Source organism: Tauraco erythrolophus, chromosome 1, assembly GCF_009769465.1.
Source record: "Tauraco erythrolophus isolate bTauEry1 chromosome 1, bTauEry1.pri, whole genome shotgun sequence".
Classification (NCBI taxonomy): domain Eukaryota; kingdom Metazoa; phylum Chordata; class Aves; order Musophagiformes; family Musophagidae; genus Tauraco; species Tauraco erythrolophus.
The window spans coordinates 5,183,157-5,202,717 of NC_141465.1; the positions used below are offsets into that span (position 1 = coordinate 5,183,157).

At 44.1% G+C, this 19,561-nt stretch overlaps 1 protein-coding gene across 2 annotated transcripts in view; it reads right to left on the minus strand.

Annotated features, from left to right (window-relative positions):
* GSK3B (glycogen synthase kinase 3 beta) overlaps positions 1 to 19,561 on the minus strand; it is a 166,304-nt gene that overhangs the window by 66,375 nt on the left and 80,368 nt on the right. For both annotated transcript variants that reach the window (XM_086618339.1, XM_086618415.1), the window contains exon 3: positions 6,404 to 6,487. In XM_086618339.1, coding sequence (XP_086474465.1) covers positions 6,404 to 6,487 — 84 coding nt within the window. The remainder of the gene's footprint in view (positions 1 to 6,403; positions 6,488 to 19,561) is intronic.

Genomic DNA, 19,561 nt, shown 5'->3' on the forward strand with positions numbered 1-19,561 from the left:
TAGTAAAGAAAAAGGTCACTGATGAAAAGAATGAGAATCTCTCCGATTCTTATTTTATGCCCTGTAAAGTCCTTAAGCTTTTAGCTGTATTTTCAAGGGGAAATACTTCTATAAAGTTGGAAAGAGCTGCCCAGCATCAAAAAGGTGGGACTGAGTTGTGATCTTTGACACAGGTGATCTGTGGATACTTGAACCACCGCTCCCAAGCGGGGACTGTGTCATAAGCTGGCAATAACTCTGTTGGAAGATGAAAATTAACAGATAACGTCGAGATCACTGGGCCATCCTGCACACTGTATCATGAAAACAAAAAGCAGAGTCTTCGGAGATCCACTGTTTTCTTGCCTGTACACTACCTTGCAGGCTGAGTGGAAATTCGTGAATTCGGATATATGCATGACAGCAAACTAAGCTAGATAATATACAGTAATGATTCAAACTATATGCCTGCCTCAGGACAAACAACACAAGCTGCTTTCCTAACAGCCATCGAACACAGGAGGATGAGAGCAGTGGCTAGAACTGGTAGAGAAACGACTTGAGAACAGAAGAGTGATGAACCAGACATACTGGACGGTTCACTGGTCTAGAGAAAAATCATGGAGCTTCCCATTTCCACTGCACACATCCAACACATTGAGGATCCAGCCACTGCTGCTTACTCCGCTCTTGCAAAGCCCTGCGGCAGGGGGACAAAACTGCCATTCCCATTAACACAACCTACTCAAAACCAGAGACTGCTCATAGCTACAACGAAGGAAATTCCCAGTATGTGGTGAGCCCTAACAGCAGTAACTGATCATCACTATCTGATGACTGGTGCCCTTTTTGAAATGAGCTTGGCAGGCCTCAGGCAAAGACTACAGAGATACCAACATCACAAAACTCCTCATAATTGGCATTAATTGCTCCTTTGTTGACAGCACAGCAGATCTGCCAAGGATTAAATGGATCGTAGTGACTAAATTCATCTCTAGCAATGGCCCTTCATCACGTTACTAGGCTGGTGCAACACACTCACACAGGCTCTGTCAATTCAAAATTAGGCTCAAGGCTCTGTTAATTGAACTTTTTGTGCAAGCACTACTTTTTTTTTTCTAAAAAAAGAAAAACAACAAAAGTTGTTGAAAAACAAAACCAAGTTTGATCAAGAAGCCAAGTGAAGTGGTTCAACTACAAGTACTCCATTTTAACAAGGAACAGAATGGATGGTCCTTATGTGAGGACTCATCTGAACAGTCTTGCAAGAAAGGATGGTGATGTTCGTGCCTCTCTGAAGGTGGAGGATATATCTCTTCCTAACAGGGATATAAACCTGGAGAAACAGAAACCGTTCAGCAAAGCCCAAACTTGCGAATCAGTCAGTTGCTCTGTTGTTCCAAATTTCTTCATTGCAGTTTAATACAACGCTGCCAATGAGACAGTGCACAGCACCTTATAGCTGTTGCTCACCATGTATCTCCTGCACGTTTATTTTAAACCTCAGTCTAAGTCTATGGGAGTAAATTTCCATCCTGAGTCTGCATGGCCTTTTGGCCGCATGCCCTTACAGCTACAGCTAAATAAGACTAGAAATCAATTAGAGCATGCGGAAGGGGCAGCTCAGCCTCCAAAAGAGTCAGCATATTGCCTATTTGTGATCTCTGTGCTTCCATATGTGCTTGCATTGACTCCTCTGAATCAAGGTCCTCAAGCCACCTTAAGGGGGGGGGGAGGGGGGGGGGGGAGTGTTACATAATCAGAGACGCAATTACTTAACAAAAACTGTATTTACTTTATTTTTTTATTATTTGATGCAGTAATAAATATCTCCAGTGACTTGTCTTCCTCTTTTAGGCATGGAAACAGATCGATCAGACTATTAAACACTCAAAAACATCCACACGAGAAAACCTGACAGTTATGGAATACCACACAGATAGACCTACACCAGAAATAGAGGAGAGAGGGGAATTAGGAACTCATTTCAAGTTTTACACAGCTGAATCATTTAACTCAGCAATCACTGATTTAAAAAGTTAGCTTGTACTGTAAAACACCAGGGAATACTCTCAGCAAAGGAGCCAGAGGAATTATTCAGCATGTCCATGTCTGTCCTTCCCTTGGAGCCCAGCTCAAAAGGTTCTCAGGGCTAAAAAGGACATTGGGCTAAAAAGGACAGACAGAAAGACCATCTCCCCGTGCTTCAGTAAATCAACATTTACATTTATGCATCATGCTAAACGCAAGGAAGATTATGAAATTAAGGAAAAGTAGCAAAAAATCAAACCAGAAATGTAAGCCTTCCTAATAGGGTCCGATCCTCCAGTGGCAAGCTGACAGGCAAACCAGGCATCTTGTTCAAGATCCTACCCTAAAGCAGAACTCCCAAACTGTCAAACACAGCAGACTTGGATAGCCCTATAATCCTGCCCATTTTCTCCAAGGATTACCTAGAAAACCACAAATCATAGAAAAACCACATGGGAAGGACTTGTGACTACTTCCACCATGAGAATCTTCCATACACAACTCAGCCCGTTATTTGGTTGTCGTTCTTTCCCCTCTGGTTCATTCCACCAGTTATGATTACATGTTTTGGACTACTGAAAGACACATTATAGCTATGAAAATCAGTGCCCTGCTATCACATCTCATGCAGCCTCAGAAAAAAAAAAGAAATCGGAATCTACTCTGGCAAATTGATTAAGGAAGAGTCTTTCGAAAGAACTGGATCATCCAATAAGTCTGGCAAACATCTGTAAACTTACAAATAGAATGAACTGAGGACGAGATGGTTTGCAGAAGAAATCTGAATGCAAGCTTGTGAACTGTCATATTAATATATATTAGGTGCTGTTATATTTTATAGCTATATATTATGAGGTCTTTGAGCTCTCAAACCAGAAATCATTAGTCAAACATGATTAATACATAGTCAGTACTCAGAACAACTTTCTCATATATATATACACATGCATATAAAGGTATAAATATATATATGGTCATGCATGTATGTGCATATGTCTATATATACACACATCCACACCCCTATATAGGGTATACCTATATGAAGGCAACACAAATTCAAAGATGCTCAGGCAAAAGGGAGTCACCCAGTCACAGAAAACGAGGGAGAAGAAATCAGTCAAAGCCCCGTTTGATACAAGATTTCCACGGTGCTAACGCCAGATTGCTTTTGGCAAAAGCAGGAAGGAAGTTTAAGTGAATGGGAGATACAAAAAGGAAAGCTCATCATAAGGAACAAAAAAAGAGAGGGAGCTCAAACACCTCAACGAATAGCTCCTAGAAAAAAAAGCTAACAGAGCTCCCAATCTCTACAAACTAGCTGCAACTTTGATGCAACTAAGGAACAGTTCTTACTAGCAAGTGTTATTTAGAATTGTTTTTCTATTTCAAGCTGGTTTCTGTTGTTTCCAGTTTTCTAATCAAGAATTAAATCCCCTGTTTTGCTAGAATAAAGCCAGTTTTAAGGTTGCCCAGTGCCTAAAAATGCATAGCGATTAAAATGAACTAAGGCAGTATTAAGGCACACAGCTTTCCAAGAGTGCCAGTCTGACTGGATTTGGAGAAATCCTTTCAGGTACCCCTAAATAAAGACACATTTAAGCTTCTCAAATATTGCCCCCCCCCCCCCCCAAAAAAAATATCTCCAGGCTTAGAGACACTGGTGTGGAGCACCAGGGAAGAGGGGAGAAGTCCAAGGAACATTCCAGCTGGAACAAACAGGCAGAGCGATCACAGCAGCACAAAAACCTTTATGCAAGAGAATGCCTGATATGCAGGTACCAAAACTAAATTCATTGGTGAACTATTTAATTAAAGGGATCAGCAGTATAATAGTTACCTCTGAAATTTTCCCATCGCTGCTAGACTTGAGTTAATTAGCATAAACACGGATTAATGGCAGTGGACTGTTAAGTTCTTCATGAAGACAGACGATTACAAGCACCACTCGTCACTATTGCTACTGCCTTTTCTGCTACACATTCCTTAGATTTTTACATTACTCTTCCCACTGGACCTGGCTTCGAGAATCACTTTATATAAAGCTCTAGATATCCAGTACCTAAATCTGCAACTGCCTCATACGTGTCCTTGCTGGTTACCAGATGGAACCTTACACGTTTCTCCCTTTTCCCTCACTCTCCAAAAAGCCAGCTTGATTACGAGGGTAATATGAAGGACAAGATGTTACTGCTTCCCAAACCGACAAAAACATGAAAGGAAACATTACTCCTCTTTCCCAGATGAGCTTCAGAACACCAACTTGCTGCTCTCTAGAGCTTTTCCCAAACAGCAGCCAACAACCTCATACACAGTTACCTTCACATGCCGCCACCAACATGGCAATACTTGCAAACCAATTATGTGCAATTTTGTACTGAACTGCAAAGAGACCTTGCAACCTGAACTGCAACATCAAGCTGATGTTCTGCTGGGTGTACCTCTGCCCTAGGGACTGGCTCACATTTGTCCCATTTTTGCAATAGAGCAGCAGTGGAAATCTCAAAGGCACAGAGCAGAGACAGGAAGAGTGAAGAGCAGACAGTAATGGGAAAGAAAACTTCTCTCTGAAGCATTAAGATTTGCTGGTCGCAGATTGAGACTGTATTTTTAAAAACAAAACTAGCCTTGCCAAGAGTCGGCCACGTGGAGTTGAAACAGCAAAGTGGAAAATCCAGTCTCAAGCTCAACATGAAGTTAAAGATTTCCAAAAGAGTTTTACTTAAGTTACTGTTACACAAAGGCTCCTGGAACGGTGTTTTGAAAAGTTTTAATGCTTCCACTGTTTGCAGGAGGTTTCTGAAAGCCATTAGATAAGGCAGTTTTCTTCTGCTTCTCTCAAAACTCTGCTTCACTCTAGTCAAGTTACAAGCTGGTTAAAAATCAAACAAAAAAACTCCAAACCAAGCCCTCCTTCACAATATTTCCCTACTTGTGGTCATGCTGCTGGAGGAATTTCTGGTTATATGCTAAACGAGCACAATATAATTTAAAACACTACACTGCACTACCAACAAAACAGCAAAGGCCATTTAACACTGGAAACGCTTGCTATCACCAGGCAAGGAGAAGGAAGGAAGGGGAAGCTGATCCAAAAATAATAATAAAAAAATGAAATCACATTTTTCCTTGATTCCTGCAAAGTGCTTTAGCAAGCTTTCCATAGGCACGGGCAAGACAGGGCCAAGTCCCCCTGGCAAGTACCCCTCAGAGAGGTAACAACAGGGCTCCTCAAACTATCCCTCCGTGCACTGCAGAAGAGTGCAGCGATCTGTCAACAACAACTTATCCTGGAGATGTCAGCTCCTTCTCTAGCTCCAAAGACCACGAAGCGGGTGGGTCGCCTCTCTCATTCTGTTGACCCACTTTGTGGCAACAGCAGTTGATAGCCCTCCAGTAGCTCTCAGCACTCGCATACAGTCCTTTACAGCACTGCGGACACCTGTACCAGCATCTGAAGACAATTAAGGACGTAATTGGCTTTAAAAAATGAAAAATTATAAATATTTATAGCTATATATAAAAAGGTCAGAGGAAGTTCAGAAGGTCATGTAGACCATTTCCCCACCTCACAGCATACATTAATTCCCACATGGGCCAGAAAGACCTTCCCCAACACCCCCTCCCTCCCAGATTTCATGGATGATCCTGCTTTAAGCATGAGGTTGGACCAGATGCCATCTTGAGGTTCATGACATCCTGAATTCTCCTATGATTTGTAAAATGCTGATACATACATAGACAAAGTTGTTATAACTTCACATTAAAACAAAATTTTGCAACCACTTTTTAGAAAATAAAAGGAACTTTTATACCTAGACTGAAAGAAAACGTAAATGGCAACATCTATGTCTCGAGATTTATTAAATCCAGTTATTTGCTCCTTCTGGAGCATAAACACTCTCACAAATGCCACAATCACACAATTAGACACCACTCTTTCCTCTGGGCTTTGAAACTCAGCCTGTGTACGGAAGAGATGCACAAGGAAGGAGGACAGAAACATACAGAGCCTGGGTCTGGGAAAAGTCACGTAAGTGCTTTAAATCTAGAGTGCTGAACGTTGGATCCTAGAAAACATATCTGCACATACAGAAAGGTAGTGCTAGAACATGCACATGAAGCCCAGCTGTGCTCCACTAAATTAAAAAAAGAGGCGGTGCGTATCCAAACCTGTTAGGTAATTGTCGTGCTACACTAACAACACTACTCCTCATGGACCACACACTTCCAAACTGAAACAGATCTGCTCCAACATGATCTGTTGGGCACCACTACAGCATTTTCTCAATGTTATCACGTCTGCTATCTTCACACTCCTGCCTATAGACGTTCAAACAGTTCAGTTATACCCCAGATGGTTACCAGAAGGCATTGCCTTTTTTCCCATTCTTACCTTCTCTCCACTAGAGTAGAAGAAGTAACGCAATCGGACAATGTTACAATGATCCAACTTCCTCATAATCTGGAGCTCTCGGTTCTGAAACAAGAGAAAAGCAAACAATTAAAACAACTGCTCTCTCACAAAGTTAAGAGTACCGTAATGAACACCTTAATATACAGACACTGGAGCTGACAAAACTAAGGAATCAAAGAACAACTAAAGTTGGAAAGAGGCAACAGCTTTCATACGTCCATTAGTCTTTCTTCCAATTACTTTATCGCTAAGAATACTGACATCTTTGAGTACATTTCCCCTCTACAATAAAGGTCTGCAAATCCACTACAAAATCCAAGAATTACCTACTTATCTTACCAAAGTTTCAGTGGTAAAAGGCAAGAACATACTAATTTTTCCATTTTTATTTTCTGATCTTACAACACTACATTGTATCAGCCAGAGTGGCTGGAAGCCTATCCCCCTTGAATACTGTAAAAATAATGTAAAAGCAAACGTAACATTTCCACTTATGTGCCTGCTCTCCTCCACACTGCAAAAGAGGACTGTGATGGAAGATCATTTCCTGTACCTTTCTCTCTGCAACGTCAGCAAAAAGCACCTGAAATTCAGTAGGCAACTCAGTTCCCACTTTTGTTCAACCAAGGTTTAACCAGGTTTAGGCATACAGAAAGACAGTGCTATCTTCCCATTTTGTATCAACCTGAAAAAGTCGTTAAAATAAAATCAGTTCGTTATATGCACGACAAACCGAGGACTTTATTGCAATATCCATTGTGACTGAGCCCTAAACAAATCAGGGATTTTATAGCCTAACTGATAAAAAGGAGTGAAATGTTGAATTCCAGGTATGAACAAAAGCAAGTAAAATCAGGTGCTGCTGATTTTAGGTGTAGCTGCGCTCCCAGGTGCTGCTACAATACTCCTTTCTCCTGTGGTCACATTTACACATCACTGGTTTTCCTTCCTCAATTACTACACAATCTGCAGTTTCAAAAATAGAAGGTATTCCAATTTTTACTTGGATCATGGGGTTGCTAATCATGCATCCTAACTAGCTAGGACAAATACACTAGACTAATACGCTGGTCCTACTAGCATCACTAACTCCGGACAACTTCCTGTATATTTGGGAAGAAAATTGTTCAGCCACCACACGTTTTCGTACTCAAACGCATGAAGCTGACAGTTAGTTTGTGCAGTGCTGTGGCCAAAATAAGGATTTCAGATTCTGTGTACCAGAGGGTCATGTACAGTGCCTATTCCCTATGATTAATGCTTAAGGAACTCTAAAAGAACCACTCAGAGCTTCCAAAGTGAACATGGCTACAAACTCTGCTTTTAATTCCTCTAAACCATGTAGCCTTAAAAAAAAAGAGGTGTTAAATAGGATGCAGCATCATTAATCCCATCATCCCTGCCACCCGCTGACTGAAAACATACTTCAGTGTTAGCCAGCTCTTTGCAAACACGAGCGACATCTCACACAATTATCAGTTGGCAATTATCCAGCGAGTAGTTAAGGAGAAAGCGAGTCCTTCCCCGAGCCTGCCCGGCTTCCGAACAGATTAAAGCCTAAGTCTGTTAGGCGCACACCAAGACAGGCTGTGATAGTTTGATGTGAGGGGGGTGTTCTGGTGGCAGGGGAGGGGATTTGCTCCCTGTGCCACCAGATCTGAGTCCCATCCCTCCCGGGGGAGGTTGAGCCAAATTGGCGCCTCTGCGAATTGCCCTATTTAAGTTGGGACAAAGGGGCGGGAAAGGGCTTTTTGCTCAGGAGCGAGGAGAGAGCAGGAGGGCGCTGCCCTCGCTCCCGGCTCCCGGCCGAGCGGCCGCTCGGGCCCGGGCCGGCGCCATGTGCTCAAGATGGCGCCGGGGGAGCCGCATGGGGGACTCGGGAAGCGCCCCGCTCCCGGGGTGCCCGCCGGGCCGAGCTCCCCCAGAGAGGATTAAGATCTAAGAGAAAACAACCACAACGACCGGGTCAGCCAAGATGGAGCAGGAGGAGGTGTGCTGGAGCTGAGGTTTCCCTTGCAATCGGTGTGAAGATGGCAGGTGGCCCCCCTGCAGCCAGGGTGTACTCGGCGGAGCAGAAACCCACTCGTGGCCTGTGGAGAAACCCACGTCGGGAAGGAGATGCCTGAGCCCGGGAGAGGTCGTGGAGCAGGGGATGCGCGACCAGGTACTGTTAACAATGGGGCATGGAATGCACGATGAGGTCGTGGAGGCATCTGAAATCCGTGGGACGACCCACGCCGACGCGAGTGGCAGCAGCTCCCTAAGAGGCTGAGACTGGTAAAGCCCAAACTGGTGCGATCCATGGGGAGGATTGCAATCCTGCGGGCAGGACTCATACTGGAAAAGTTTGGGGACTTTTTCTTCGTGAGTAGGGGATCCACCGAAGCAAGGGAAAAATGGTGTAAAGACTCCTCCTCCTTTAAGAAAGGAGCGGCAGTTAACAGCATGGATGAACTGACCTGCACTCCCCCATTCCCTGTCCCCCTATGCCGCCGGGGGGGAGGTAGAGCCAGGAAGGAAAGAAAATAGGGGGTGGGGAGGTTGTTGTTTTAAGATCTGGCCTTGTTTTCTCTTTCTCCTCTCAAGTAACCGGTTTCGTTCCCTTGTCTCCTGTTAAGTAACTGTTAATAAATTGTTTTGTTTTATGAAGAAAGTCTGAGTCATGTTTTGCCCGGGACTATGGTTGGTGGGTGCTCCCTTTCAGTTCTTGTCTCGACCCTCAGTCCAAAAACCACGACACAGGCCTATTCTATCCTGGAGGATGAAAAGAGAAAGTAAGAGAAAGCAGGGAGAGACCTTTGAGGCTTTCATGTATCTCCTGAAATCTCATGGGGTGAATTTGTGAAAGAGGAGCGCAGGCTCCATCACGTAACCTCGCCAACGCGCCTCACATCTCACAGAGAAAAGCATTCTCCTGGTAGGAACGGGAGTTCAAATATTCTCCACTTATTCATTCTTTATTAAAGGCTATCAAAAAGTCATCAGTTTTGAGGGCAATGGCTCAGTTCAGACTTCAGACCAACAGAAAGACCTCTTCCTCTCGTCTTGTCCAAACCACACACCACCGCTGGCTCAGCGGGGTCTTCCCTGGACCTCCCAACCCAGGGCAGACTTTAACTAGCAAGCTGAAGTACGGATGGCTCTAGACCCCATCAGCCACTGAAATACCAGTTATGACAAGAGATTAGCTTCTCCAGTTGGCTTTTACAGTGCTTAACAGGACCAAACCTAACACTGCAAGTTCCAGCACCTCAATCAAATTCCACCAGCAACTCATAGCAGAACATAAGGCAAGTAATTTCTTCTTCTTCCTCCTTTTCCTCCCTCTGGCTGCGAGATGGGACTAATACCTTTTATCACATGGAATAACTGAAGAAATACAAATGCACTAAGCATGAATGTACAAATGGTATTTTGGCAATATCTCTACTCTCTCCTTAAAAATACCCATATATACTCTAAGTCAGGTTATTGCTTCATGTTCTTTAGATAGTATGTATATGCTGACTGGACACACCAGGGGGAAAAAAAAAATCAGCAGAAGTTATTCTAAAGCTAGGCTGAAGTTATATTTATACTCTGGTATCTCCTCCCAGCAGAAGCACAGTCTGTGCCCACTGTGATGCCTTCCACTCTGATCCATCTCCTTCAGCTCTCATCCTGACCATCTGCTGCAGCTGCACAAACGGCCCATCAAGAGGTTCTAAGAGCAGGGATAAGTCACAAACCAGTTACACAGTAACCTATATCTCGCCTCCTGTGACCAGACAGAAGGAAACAGATTTACCAGCTCAGACACGGTCACCTCAGCCATCTTTATAGCCAAACTGACTTCTAATCACCGCTCCCTGGTAGAGGTAAAACTGGAAATACTCCAACAGTTGCAAAGCTCAGACTGGATGTGGCAGGGGAACAGCTACTGATGTTCATGTAACAGACTGATGCTTTAAAGAATTCATTTCTTCTCAGATTAATACTTCAAGTAGTCTCACTTTACCATGTATTTCCCTGTATACATCTTAAATAAATAACAGTCTTTTCACATGATCATGTGAGCTATTAATTACCAGTGCACAAATGCACTGGGAAATCAGATTGTAAGCAGGGAACCTTTGGTGAAGTGAACAGCAACAGATGTCCCACACCAAACACGAGAGAGAAAACGCATGTCTAAATATAACGCAAACTAAAACCATTTCAAAACACGCTGATGAGAAAGGCTGACAGTGCACGATCAAAACACAGGGCAGACGAAAACAAAGCTTGTGCTTATCCTTAACTCATCATTTCTGTCTTCTGAAAGACACGGATGTAAAGTCAAAGAGGAAGTTTTTCTTCTTTCCCATTCTCCCACCCACTCACAGGGTGGGCAGAGTTTATTTTCCTTACTGAAGGCAAGTTATCGGGCCTGGTGAGCCCTGAAGCAAGCAAGATGGTTCAGTGGCAGCCTCGCCGCAAGAGAGGACCCAGCAGAGTTCCACGCGCACCAAGACACGCAGCAGCACACGTTCCTTCCATAAGCCACAAACCAAGAGGACTATGAAACAGATCACTTGGCAAACTTCTGTTGCAGTTTGATTTCTCTATCTAAAACAGGTTTCTTTATCCAGAAGGCAAGGGGCTGCTGACACACAACTCCAGAAGACTGCCTTACAACTAGTGCATCTGAGCCCTTCACTAACTACCAAAGCAGACCTAACGTGACAAAACTTTGTTCATCACTCTGAAGGCAATTGTCCTAGCCCAGATGTCTGTATCTGCTCATTCTATTGAAGACATGTGGTTGCTCATTGAGATTAAAGATTTGGTTAAAGACTGCCAAGACAACATCAGATTTATAACTTCAAAACACAGGGCTTGTAGTGATAGGACAGGAGACAATGGCTTTAAACTGAAAGAGGGGAGATTTTGATGAGAAAGGGCTCTTTACATTAGTGATGGGTGACAGAACAAGAGGAAATGGGTATAAGCTTAGTCAGGGGAGGTACAGGTTGGATGTTAGAAAGTATTTCTTCTCTGAAAGGGTTGTCAGCCACTGGAATAGGCTGCCCAGGGAGGTGGTTGAGTCCCCATCCCTGAATGTGTTTAAGAAAAGGGTGGATGAACTACTTAGGGATATGGTTTAATGGGGGATTAGGGATGGTTGGACTGGATGATCTCTAAGGTCTTTTCCAACCTAGAAATCTATGAAATCTATGAAATTCTTCACTCAGAGGGCAGTGAGGCACTGGAACAGGTTGCCCAGAGAAGTTGTGGATACCCCATCCCTGGAAGTGTTCAAGGCCAGGCTGGATGAGGCTTTGGGCAACCTGGTGTAGTGGAGGGTGTCCCTACCCATGGCAGAGGGTTGGAACTAGACAATCTTTGAGGTCCCTTCCAACCCTAACCATTCTATGATTCTATAGCCAGTCAAGTTTATGCATGAAGACTTGTGCCTTCTCTCCAAAGTTACAACCCCAGTTCCTCATAGCTCTGTTAATGCTGCAGTTGATATAAAACCATCAAAGGAAGATCATTTCTGCCTCACTGCTGTAATCTGCTATTAGACTAGGACAACCATTGCCCACACCTACTCCCCTTCCCTCCCCATCCAGAGATTTCTAGAGCTATGCCAGTCGGCATTCATCAACCCTAACCTGGGTCTTCCCTCCTCCCGTCCCCAATTTTTTCCCCTCTCTTCTTCCATTTTTACAAAAGGGGATAAAACGACTGGATCATCACGGATGACGCCTTATGGACTTGCAACTTCCTGAACTGGACCAGAGCAAACAAAGGTAGAAGCTCTCGTGCAGCTGATGTCAGTGTGACATTATCAACATATACTCAATGAAGTATACAAGTATCACCTGGATCCAGTTCAGAAGCTCCTCAGAGCTTCCTTAGCTAAAGGGTATACTGAGTTCTGTTTGTTTTTGTTTTTTTTTTTCCCCCTTCTGAAACACCTGTTTAAAGCCTCAACAAGGCTCTCTGAGGATTATGTTCAAAGCAGATGAAATGGGAGATATTAGAAATTTGTATTTTTGCCTCGTGAAATATCCAAGGACACGAGCTGGGTCTTGTGAACCAATAAGACTGTGTACGTCTTGTCCTTCTACGAGAGGATATCTTTTTGATGGAAAAGCCGGGATGAACTACCAATCTATTTCAACAAACAGCTTCAGCAACAGTCTTCTTGCTTAAAACAAGTAAGGCCAGCAACTAAAGTTAATTCTCATTTTTGCACTTTTTGAACTAATTATTCTTCTTCTCAGGATAATATCTTTGAATGCTGAAGCTCAGTATCTATCATTCTTCCATCAGATTGGAAAAACAGAAAATGGAGGGTAATTGTCACATGAATTCTGGCATTATAGATGGATGGAAGCAGCACAGGTAGATCCAAATTTCTCTGTATACACAATCCTCTTCCTCTAGCAGGTCATGTTTACAGCTTCCTCCTTTCTCCTGCTTCCGTCGTAATTTTCTCCATTCTACCATATTTCTCATACTTCAGTAAAGGTTTTCCCACAATGAAGAGCTAGAGCCATGGGTAAAGCTGGGGAAGAAAGAAGTTTCCAGTGGCACTGATGAAGCAGCAGGACTTGCGTTTTTCACTCCCTGCTTTCTTCCACTTGAACCAGTCGTTCCACTGAATGACTCGTCACCTCCACTCACCTTCACCCACCGCACTGCTGAGCCTGCCCAGAGAATGGGCTCAGGCTGAGACCCTGAGGGGTTTAAAGCATTTTCACCCAGCAGGAAGGAGACTCTTTATCCTGACCGTCCCTCACCATAAGAAAAAGGCTGGACTCCAAGCACAGTGCAGCAGGCGCACACTGACAAAGGTCCTTCAATGTGATCCTGGCCAGCTATGCTCAACGCCTTGCAGAGACACAACATTTAAGCCATACCTCCTAGGCTCAGCTTTGTAAAGCGTACCACGACAAAACACTCCAGACTGCAGCAGAAGCCATCAGACTCACCATCAGCTGCCTGCGGTACGGAAATAGCACCTGACAGGTTACCAAGGGGTAGCTGGATCGCCAAAATCTGCATATTTTCACTAATATAATTACCACAGCTCCAATCCTAGTATGTCTGGTTTCTCCTAAGCTCAGTGGGACAGACTGCAAAATAAAAGCTGTACCACGTCTTCTCTAAAAATTCCTGAAGCTGCCTGATCCGTTCCTCCAAAGGTGGATTTCAAATACCATCAATTGCAAGGCTACTTTTAACACTCTTGCTGTCAGCAGAAGTATTACAGAAAGTATTCTACGGCTCACAGAACTAACTGCCTTTCACAGACATATGATAATTCAGGCATTTTACAGAATCAAGGCTAATTACTACATTCCTCTGTATTTGCTCCAAGGTATCACTGAAATAAATCAGGGCTTGGAAGAAGAACAACAGCAAAAGAGGCTTAACTCCAGAGGCTCGGGCTGGGAACCTGCCTGTGCCAGTCATCAATAACTAGCCACCCATGAAAAGTCCGTTTTGTAAGCAAGCAATTTCAAGCGGAGATAAACGTCAACAGGAATCACAGTCTTCCTCATTTACATTTGAGGCGCGGATTAAGACAAAGCCCCAGACTCCCTCCCCTGCCAGTCACGGCACATTTCCAACACCAGCACATCTAGGCTGGGAAACTCCATTTTTAGCACACCTGTTAGTCTCAAACTCATGCAATCAGGACCTTTAATCCAGAAATACAGGACAGTATCAACAAATGAACACTGTTTATTAAATATCTGTATCTAGGACATACCAAGGGCTCTAATGCCACAACCACCACCACTCAGTTAGTGCTGGTCCATCGACAACTGTTAAATACTTGCAGCCCAGCAGGCCTAAGGCACAGGTCAGAAAGTCCAGATCCCGTGTCCTGCTCCAACCTCTACCAATGTGCAACACGTGCACAGAAGCAGCCTTGAGCATTATCATTTGTAAAAGCACTTTGACTTCTGTCATCCAAAAGGTCCTAGGGACACAGACACAATACTACGTAATGTATCGTTGACATTCAGGGCTTCCCAAAGAAAAAATAATAAATAAATCAAGTGATAGCTACCAGCAGTTTGCAGTACAAATATAAAATTGCTGCTTGGAATACTTGCACCTCTTCCTGCCTGCCGTTCACACGAATCCCTGTCCTCATACAAGGCAAAACCCAAATGTGAAGTGCCTATACAACGTCAGAACAATGAGTTGACGTGCACCGTGCCACACAAGCAGGATACGTGGAGGAAGGCGACGGAGGGTCCAAGATACAGAACGCTTGTGCATGCACTTCCATGCGAACTGCAGTCGCATCGCGCTCTGTTTTACTACACAACTAAAAGCAATGCAAAGGCTCCAGACCCAGCTTCATCTCGCTACCGAGTTCCACAACGCTGCCACACTAGTTGTCCTCATGTAAAAATCCGATAATTAAGATCCTGAAGCAACAAACGATGGAGACACACAGCAGGGTTGCACCGCATAATGTTTCTGAAACGCTGACCTGAGAACGCCCAGAAAGAGTCAGCGGCGCGAAACACGTGCGTCAGCTGTATGCTAGCCAAAATTTATTACTGAGCACAGCGACCTTCAGACCTGGCACGGGTACAGACCAGGGCAAAAAGCATTGGCTCCGAGCACAGCAGCAGGCAGGACCTGCCTGAAGAGGCCAGTGGGGAGAGCTGGGGCCACCACCGGTGCACTCCCAACCTGCAAACCTGGGATTTATTACAGTTCAACTGAAATTACAGAGCGGACAAGGGCAACAAGAGGAAAAAATGTCTTGAAATGAAAGCTCTAGAAAATGAGTGAAGCCAAAAGTCACACAGCCACCACAAACGCGGGGCTGGATTTCACTCACCACTTAAGAACTAGACAGATCTGAACTCCAACCATGCAGTCATGAGTGAGCTAACAAAAAGGTGTACTGGGTGAAAATACGAGATACCAACACACATGTTGTTCCCACCCAGTTAATTCTCTTTACTGTATTAGTGCCCCAAATAAACTCAGGCATAACATCCCTTCTCAGGAAGGGACCATGTGCTTCCAACTTATAGATTCATAGAATAGTTTGGGTTGGAAGGGACCTCAAATATCATCTAGTTCCAACCCCCCTGCCATGGGCAGGGAAACCCTCCACTACACCAGGTTGCCCAAAGCCTCATCTAACCCAGCCTTGAACACTTCCAGGGATGGGGCAGACACAACTTCTCTGGGCAACCTGTTCCAGTGCCTCACCACCCTCAATGTAAAAAATTTCTTCCTTATATCTAAACAAAATATCCCCTCTTTCAGTTTAAAGCCATTGCCCCTTGTCCTATCACTACACGCCCTTGTAAAAAGTCCCTCTCCAGCTTTCCTGCAGGCCCCCTTTAGGTACTGGAAAGCTGCTATAAGATCACCCTGGAGCCTTCTCTTCTCCAGGCTGAACAGCCTCAACTCTCTCAGCCTGTCTTCATAGCAGAGGTGCTCCAGTCCTATTCCCCATGGCAGTGAGCAATGGCAAGTGCCATATTACATCACCTCCAGCCTCCTCTTGCCAATGCAGGACACAGTCCCTATGCAGAAAGCTTGAGTTTCATACAGCTGTTACACATCGTTTCCTATAACTGGAGACAGAAATGGCTTATTTATGTTCTTAAGAGAGCACACAACAAGTCTCAATCTCTTGGGAGAACAGAAGAAAAATTCCAACTCTTCTTTCATTTCCTCCCTGTATCTCAGCAGTTAATTGAAGGGTGGAAGTCAAATTCTCCGTTAGCTCGTCGCTGCCTCTTTGAATGGAAGTGGAGTTTGAGAGCCTCTCAGAGACTTAATACCACCTCTAAATTCCTGCCCGCTCAGGAAGCTTGAGACTAAACTTGGAACGCAAATTGATTTCCAGCATCATGTCACTTCTATACCACAACTGAAATTCACTTCATCATTTTCAAGTGGTTGTTTCAAATACTGTGAGCTGATGAACACGTCAGTTCTACATTTCAGTTCTACAGCACCTACTGTGCTCTGCCAGCAGCGAGTCCAGATGCAGCAAGAATCACAGGGTACCCAAGACAAAAGTTAGAAAAACAGTACTAGGTCTGAAACTCCGAGAGATGGTTCAAGTCCATTATAACATTGAAATAAAGTGCAGGAAGGAGAATAATTGAAAGGAAAAGTATTTGCTAAAAGGCAGCCCTGTGCTTTCAGAGAGAATAGGCATTCTTTTCCAGAGGCAGCACAGAGGATATCTCTGTTGAAAAACTCTTGCAGTAGAAATCATTTTCCTGTCATGGAAACAGCAGATGGATTTTTCCTCATGTTCTGATTTTTAACTCCTCGACTAGGAGGAGGAAAGTAAGTGTAAGTATGTCTGTAACATCAGTCCTCAGGGAGTATGCAACATCCATAGAAACCTACACCTGCAATCACAACCGGAACAGGTTGCAATTAATCTATTAATCAAATGAAGTTCCAATCTCCCACAGGCATAAGACATTTGCTGGGCTGCTAATCACTATGTTATTAAACATTAATGAAACACTTTATTACTCTTGGCCTTCTCTTCTTACATATGATGCAGCAGATGTTTCACGCAGACAGATTTCAAAGGACTTGCAAAACAAAAAATAATTTCTCCTCACACTCCAAAACAATTTATTTAGGGAACAGGTAAGTACTGCCTCCAATGTTTATTTTTCCTTTGTCTCAGGACTACATCTATGTGACATGAAGATGTTTGATGCTAGAAGTCATTAGGGGCTTTAATTACCATTCAAATGAAAATTTCTGACTCCCCAAGACCTTAGAGGAAGCATCCAGATTAGAAAGACACAAGAAAAGGAAAGGACAGGTGAAGAGCGAGCAGGGAGCAAAGGGGGAGTGGAACTGGCGAGAGGAATTAGCTGCCTGCAGATGATTATTTGCCAAGCAGAATTAAATCTTTCAGAAGTACAAGTCTTAATAATGAGGTCCCAGATGACCAAGCTTTTAAAAGGTTAATCATTCCCTGCTGAATCCGGAGGCAGACTGGGCAGCTCCTCCTCTGGGGGTGAGGGAATGGAAGAGGAAATTGGCTCAACTCCAGCAGCGAAGTTAAAATAGGGACTTGCACTCCTTACCTTATGCACATAGACAATAAGCCCTTCTCCCCAAATTCACCACTCAACCCCAGGGGTGGCAGATGCCCCACTCTCTGGTTTAGTAAGTTTGTCACTAGCAAATATCAGCATTTATCAGTTACCACTGTAATTTAAACCACCACATGTGAATATCAGTCTGAGATATGCCTAAGATAATAAATACCCTACCAAATTTCACGATAGCCACACGTGCATCAGAATGTTTCAACATTTGCGCTTCACAGTTCTCTATATAAAAACAATTCAAGCTTCCCCAGATACATAACTTCATATTAAAAAGCGGCAGCACATTCTTTCAGTAGCTGCAAAATTTCACCATTTGACCTTTGCTGGATAGAAGAAATCTGTCATACACTTGAAAGGGAAAGCCAACTATGTCCAAGTACAAATCCACTATAAGCTACTAGAAGAGTTAGCATTTGATTTGATAAATCAGACTTCTTGCTTGAGTTTTTTTTCTTAGTCAGCACTAATGTCTTTCAAACACTGTCCCATTTTTCAAGAAATCATTTCCTTAGGCTAAAGAGTGTCACAGCACTGAAATGAAAAGATTAGGAAATCTTCACATTCACTTCTAGCCTAAATTGCCCAAAACAAAGAGTATAGAGAAAAAAGAGTAAGTTTTAGTAACTATTTGCATAGTAAAGCACATTTTTTTATGACAAATTTTGAAAGCAGACAGACAGCACTATGGTTAGATTCACCACTTAGTCCTACTAAAAAGCAACAGGGACCTGCAAAAGAAAGGAGCAGAGAGAAGTGATTTCATATGTCAGGCAAGCACCATGAATTTGAAGTGGCACACATTAACCACATTTCAAAAGGCTACACTACCATCTCATGGGCTTCCAAGCTCAGAGCTCTCCCCAAGAGCCAGGTCCAGCTGGACCAAGACAGGGCAGGGGCAACCTCCTAATCCCTGTGAAGCTCAGCCCTTCTGGCCTCAATATCTGCAAAGATCTAGGAATGTTACTGACTCGGTTGCTCCCTTTTCTGACTGGGATAAGACAGCTCTGAATTTAAGCCCACCCCAGGGTAAGCACCACAACCAATGTCTTAGGAATATGTTGCAATGAGAGTCAGCCTCCAGGCCCTGATTCATGATAAGCAGCAGCTAAAACTCGAAAGGTAGAGGTAGCCCTCGACACCCATCTGCCAACCCCACCCTTCCTCCTCCCAGGTGCTGCTGTGCCTGCAGCCAGGACACCTGGGTGGCTCATCAGACACCACTTGGTTCCCCAGCTTGCCATCCAAAGCATGGAGCTTACCTGGAGTCAAGTTCAACACATACACTAGGTGGCAAACTGAAAGAGGGGAGATTTTGATTAGATACAAGGAAGAAATTCTTCACTCTGAGGGTGGTGAGGCACTGGAACAGGTTGCCCAGAGAAGTTGTAGATGCCCCATCCCTGGAAGTGTTCAAGGCCAGGTTGGATGAGGCTTTGGGCAACCTGGCGTAGTGAAGGGTGTCCCTGCCCATGGCAGGGGGGTTGGAACTAGATGTTCTTTGAGGTCCCTTCCAACCCTAACCATTCTATGATTCTATGATCTAAAGCATGGAGCTTACCAGGAGTCAAGTTCAACACATACACTAGGTTGCAAACTGTGTTTGTTCAAGAGTTGACCCGCAGCCGCTCTGAAGTTTTTGCTGCAGGGGCAGTGAGTGTGATAGCCATCCCATCTGCCACCGCCCCCAAGTCCTCTCTTCATCTCCTTCAAGCATCCACTCACTGGCCTCACTGTCAGATATATGGGCACAGCTACAGAGTTGATGCTAGACCACCAAGTTTTCAGAAAAGGAAAAACAAAAGCCAAAAGTCATAGCTGGGAACTTGGGCAGTAGACACACTGCCACTGTGTAAGAGTGGAGTAGCTTTGGGAGCATCCTGGCTCCCACCTTGCTTCCAGAACAAAATGAGAACTTGCACATAGCCCTGCAGTAAGTAAACATAAGGGGAACTGGTGAAACCAAGGGACTAAGGGAACCAAGACAACTTGGTCATACCAATCATCTCAGCACCACATCAACAGCAGT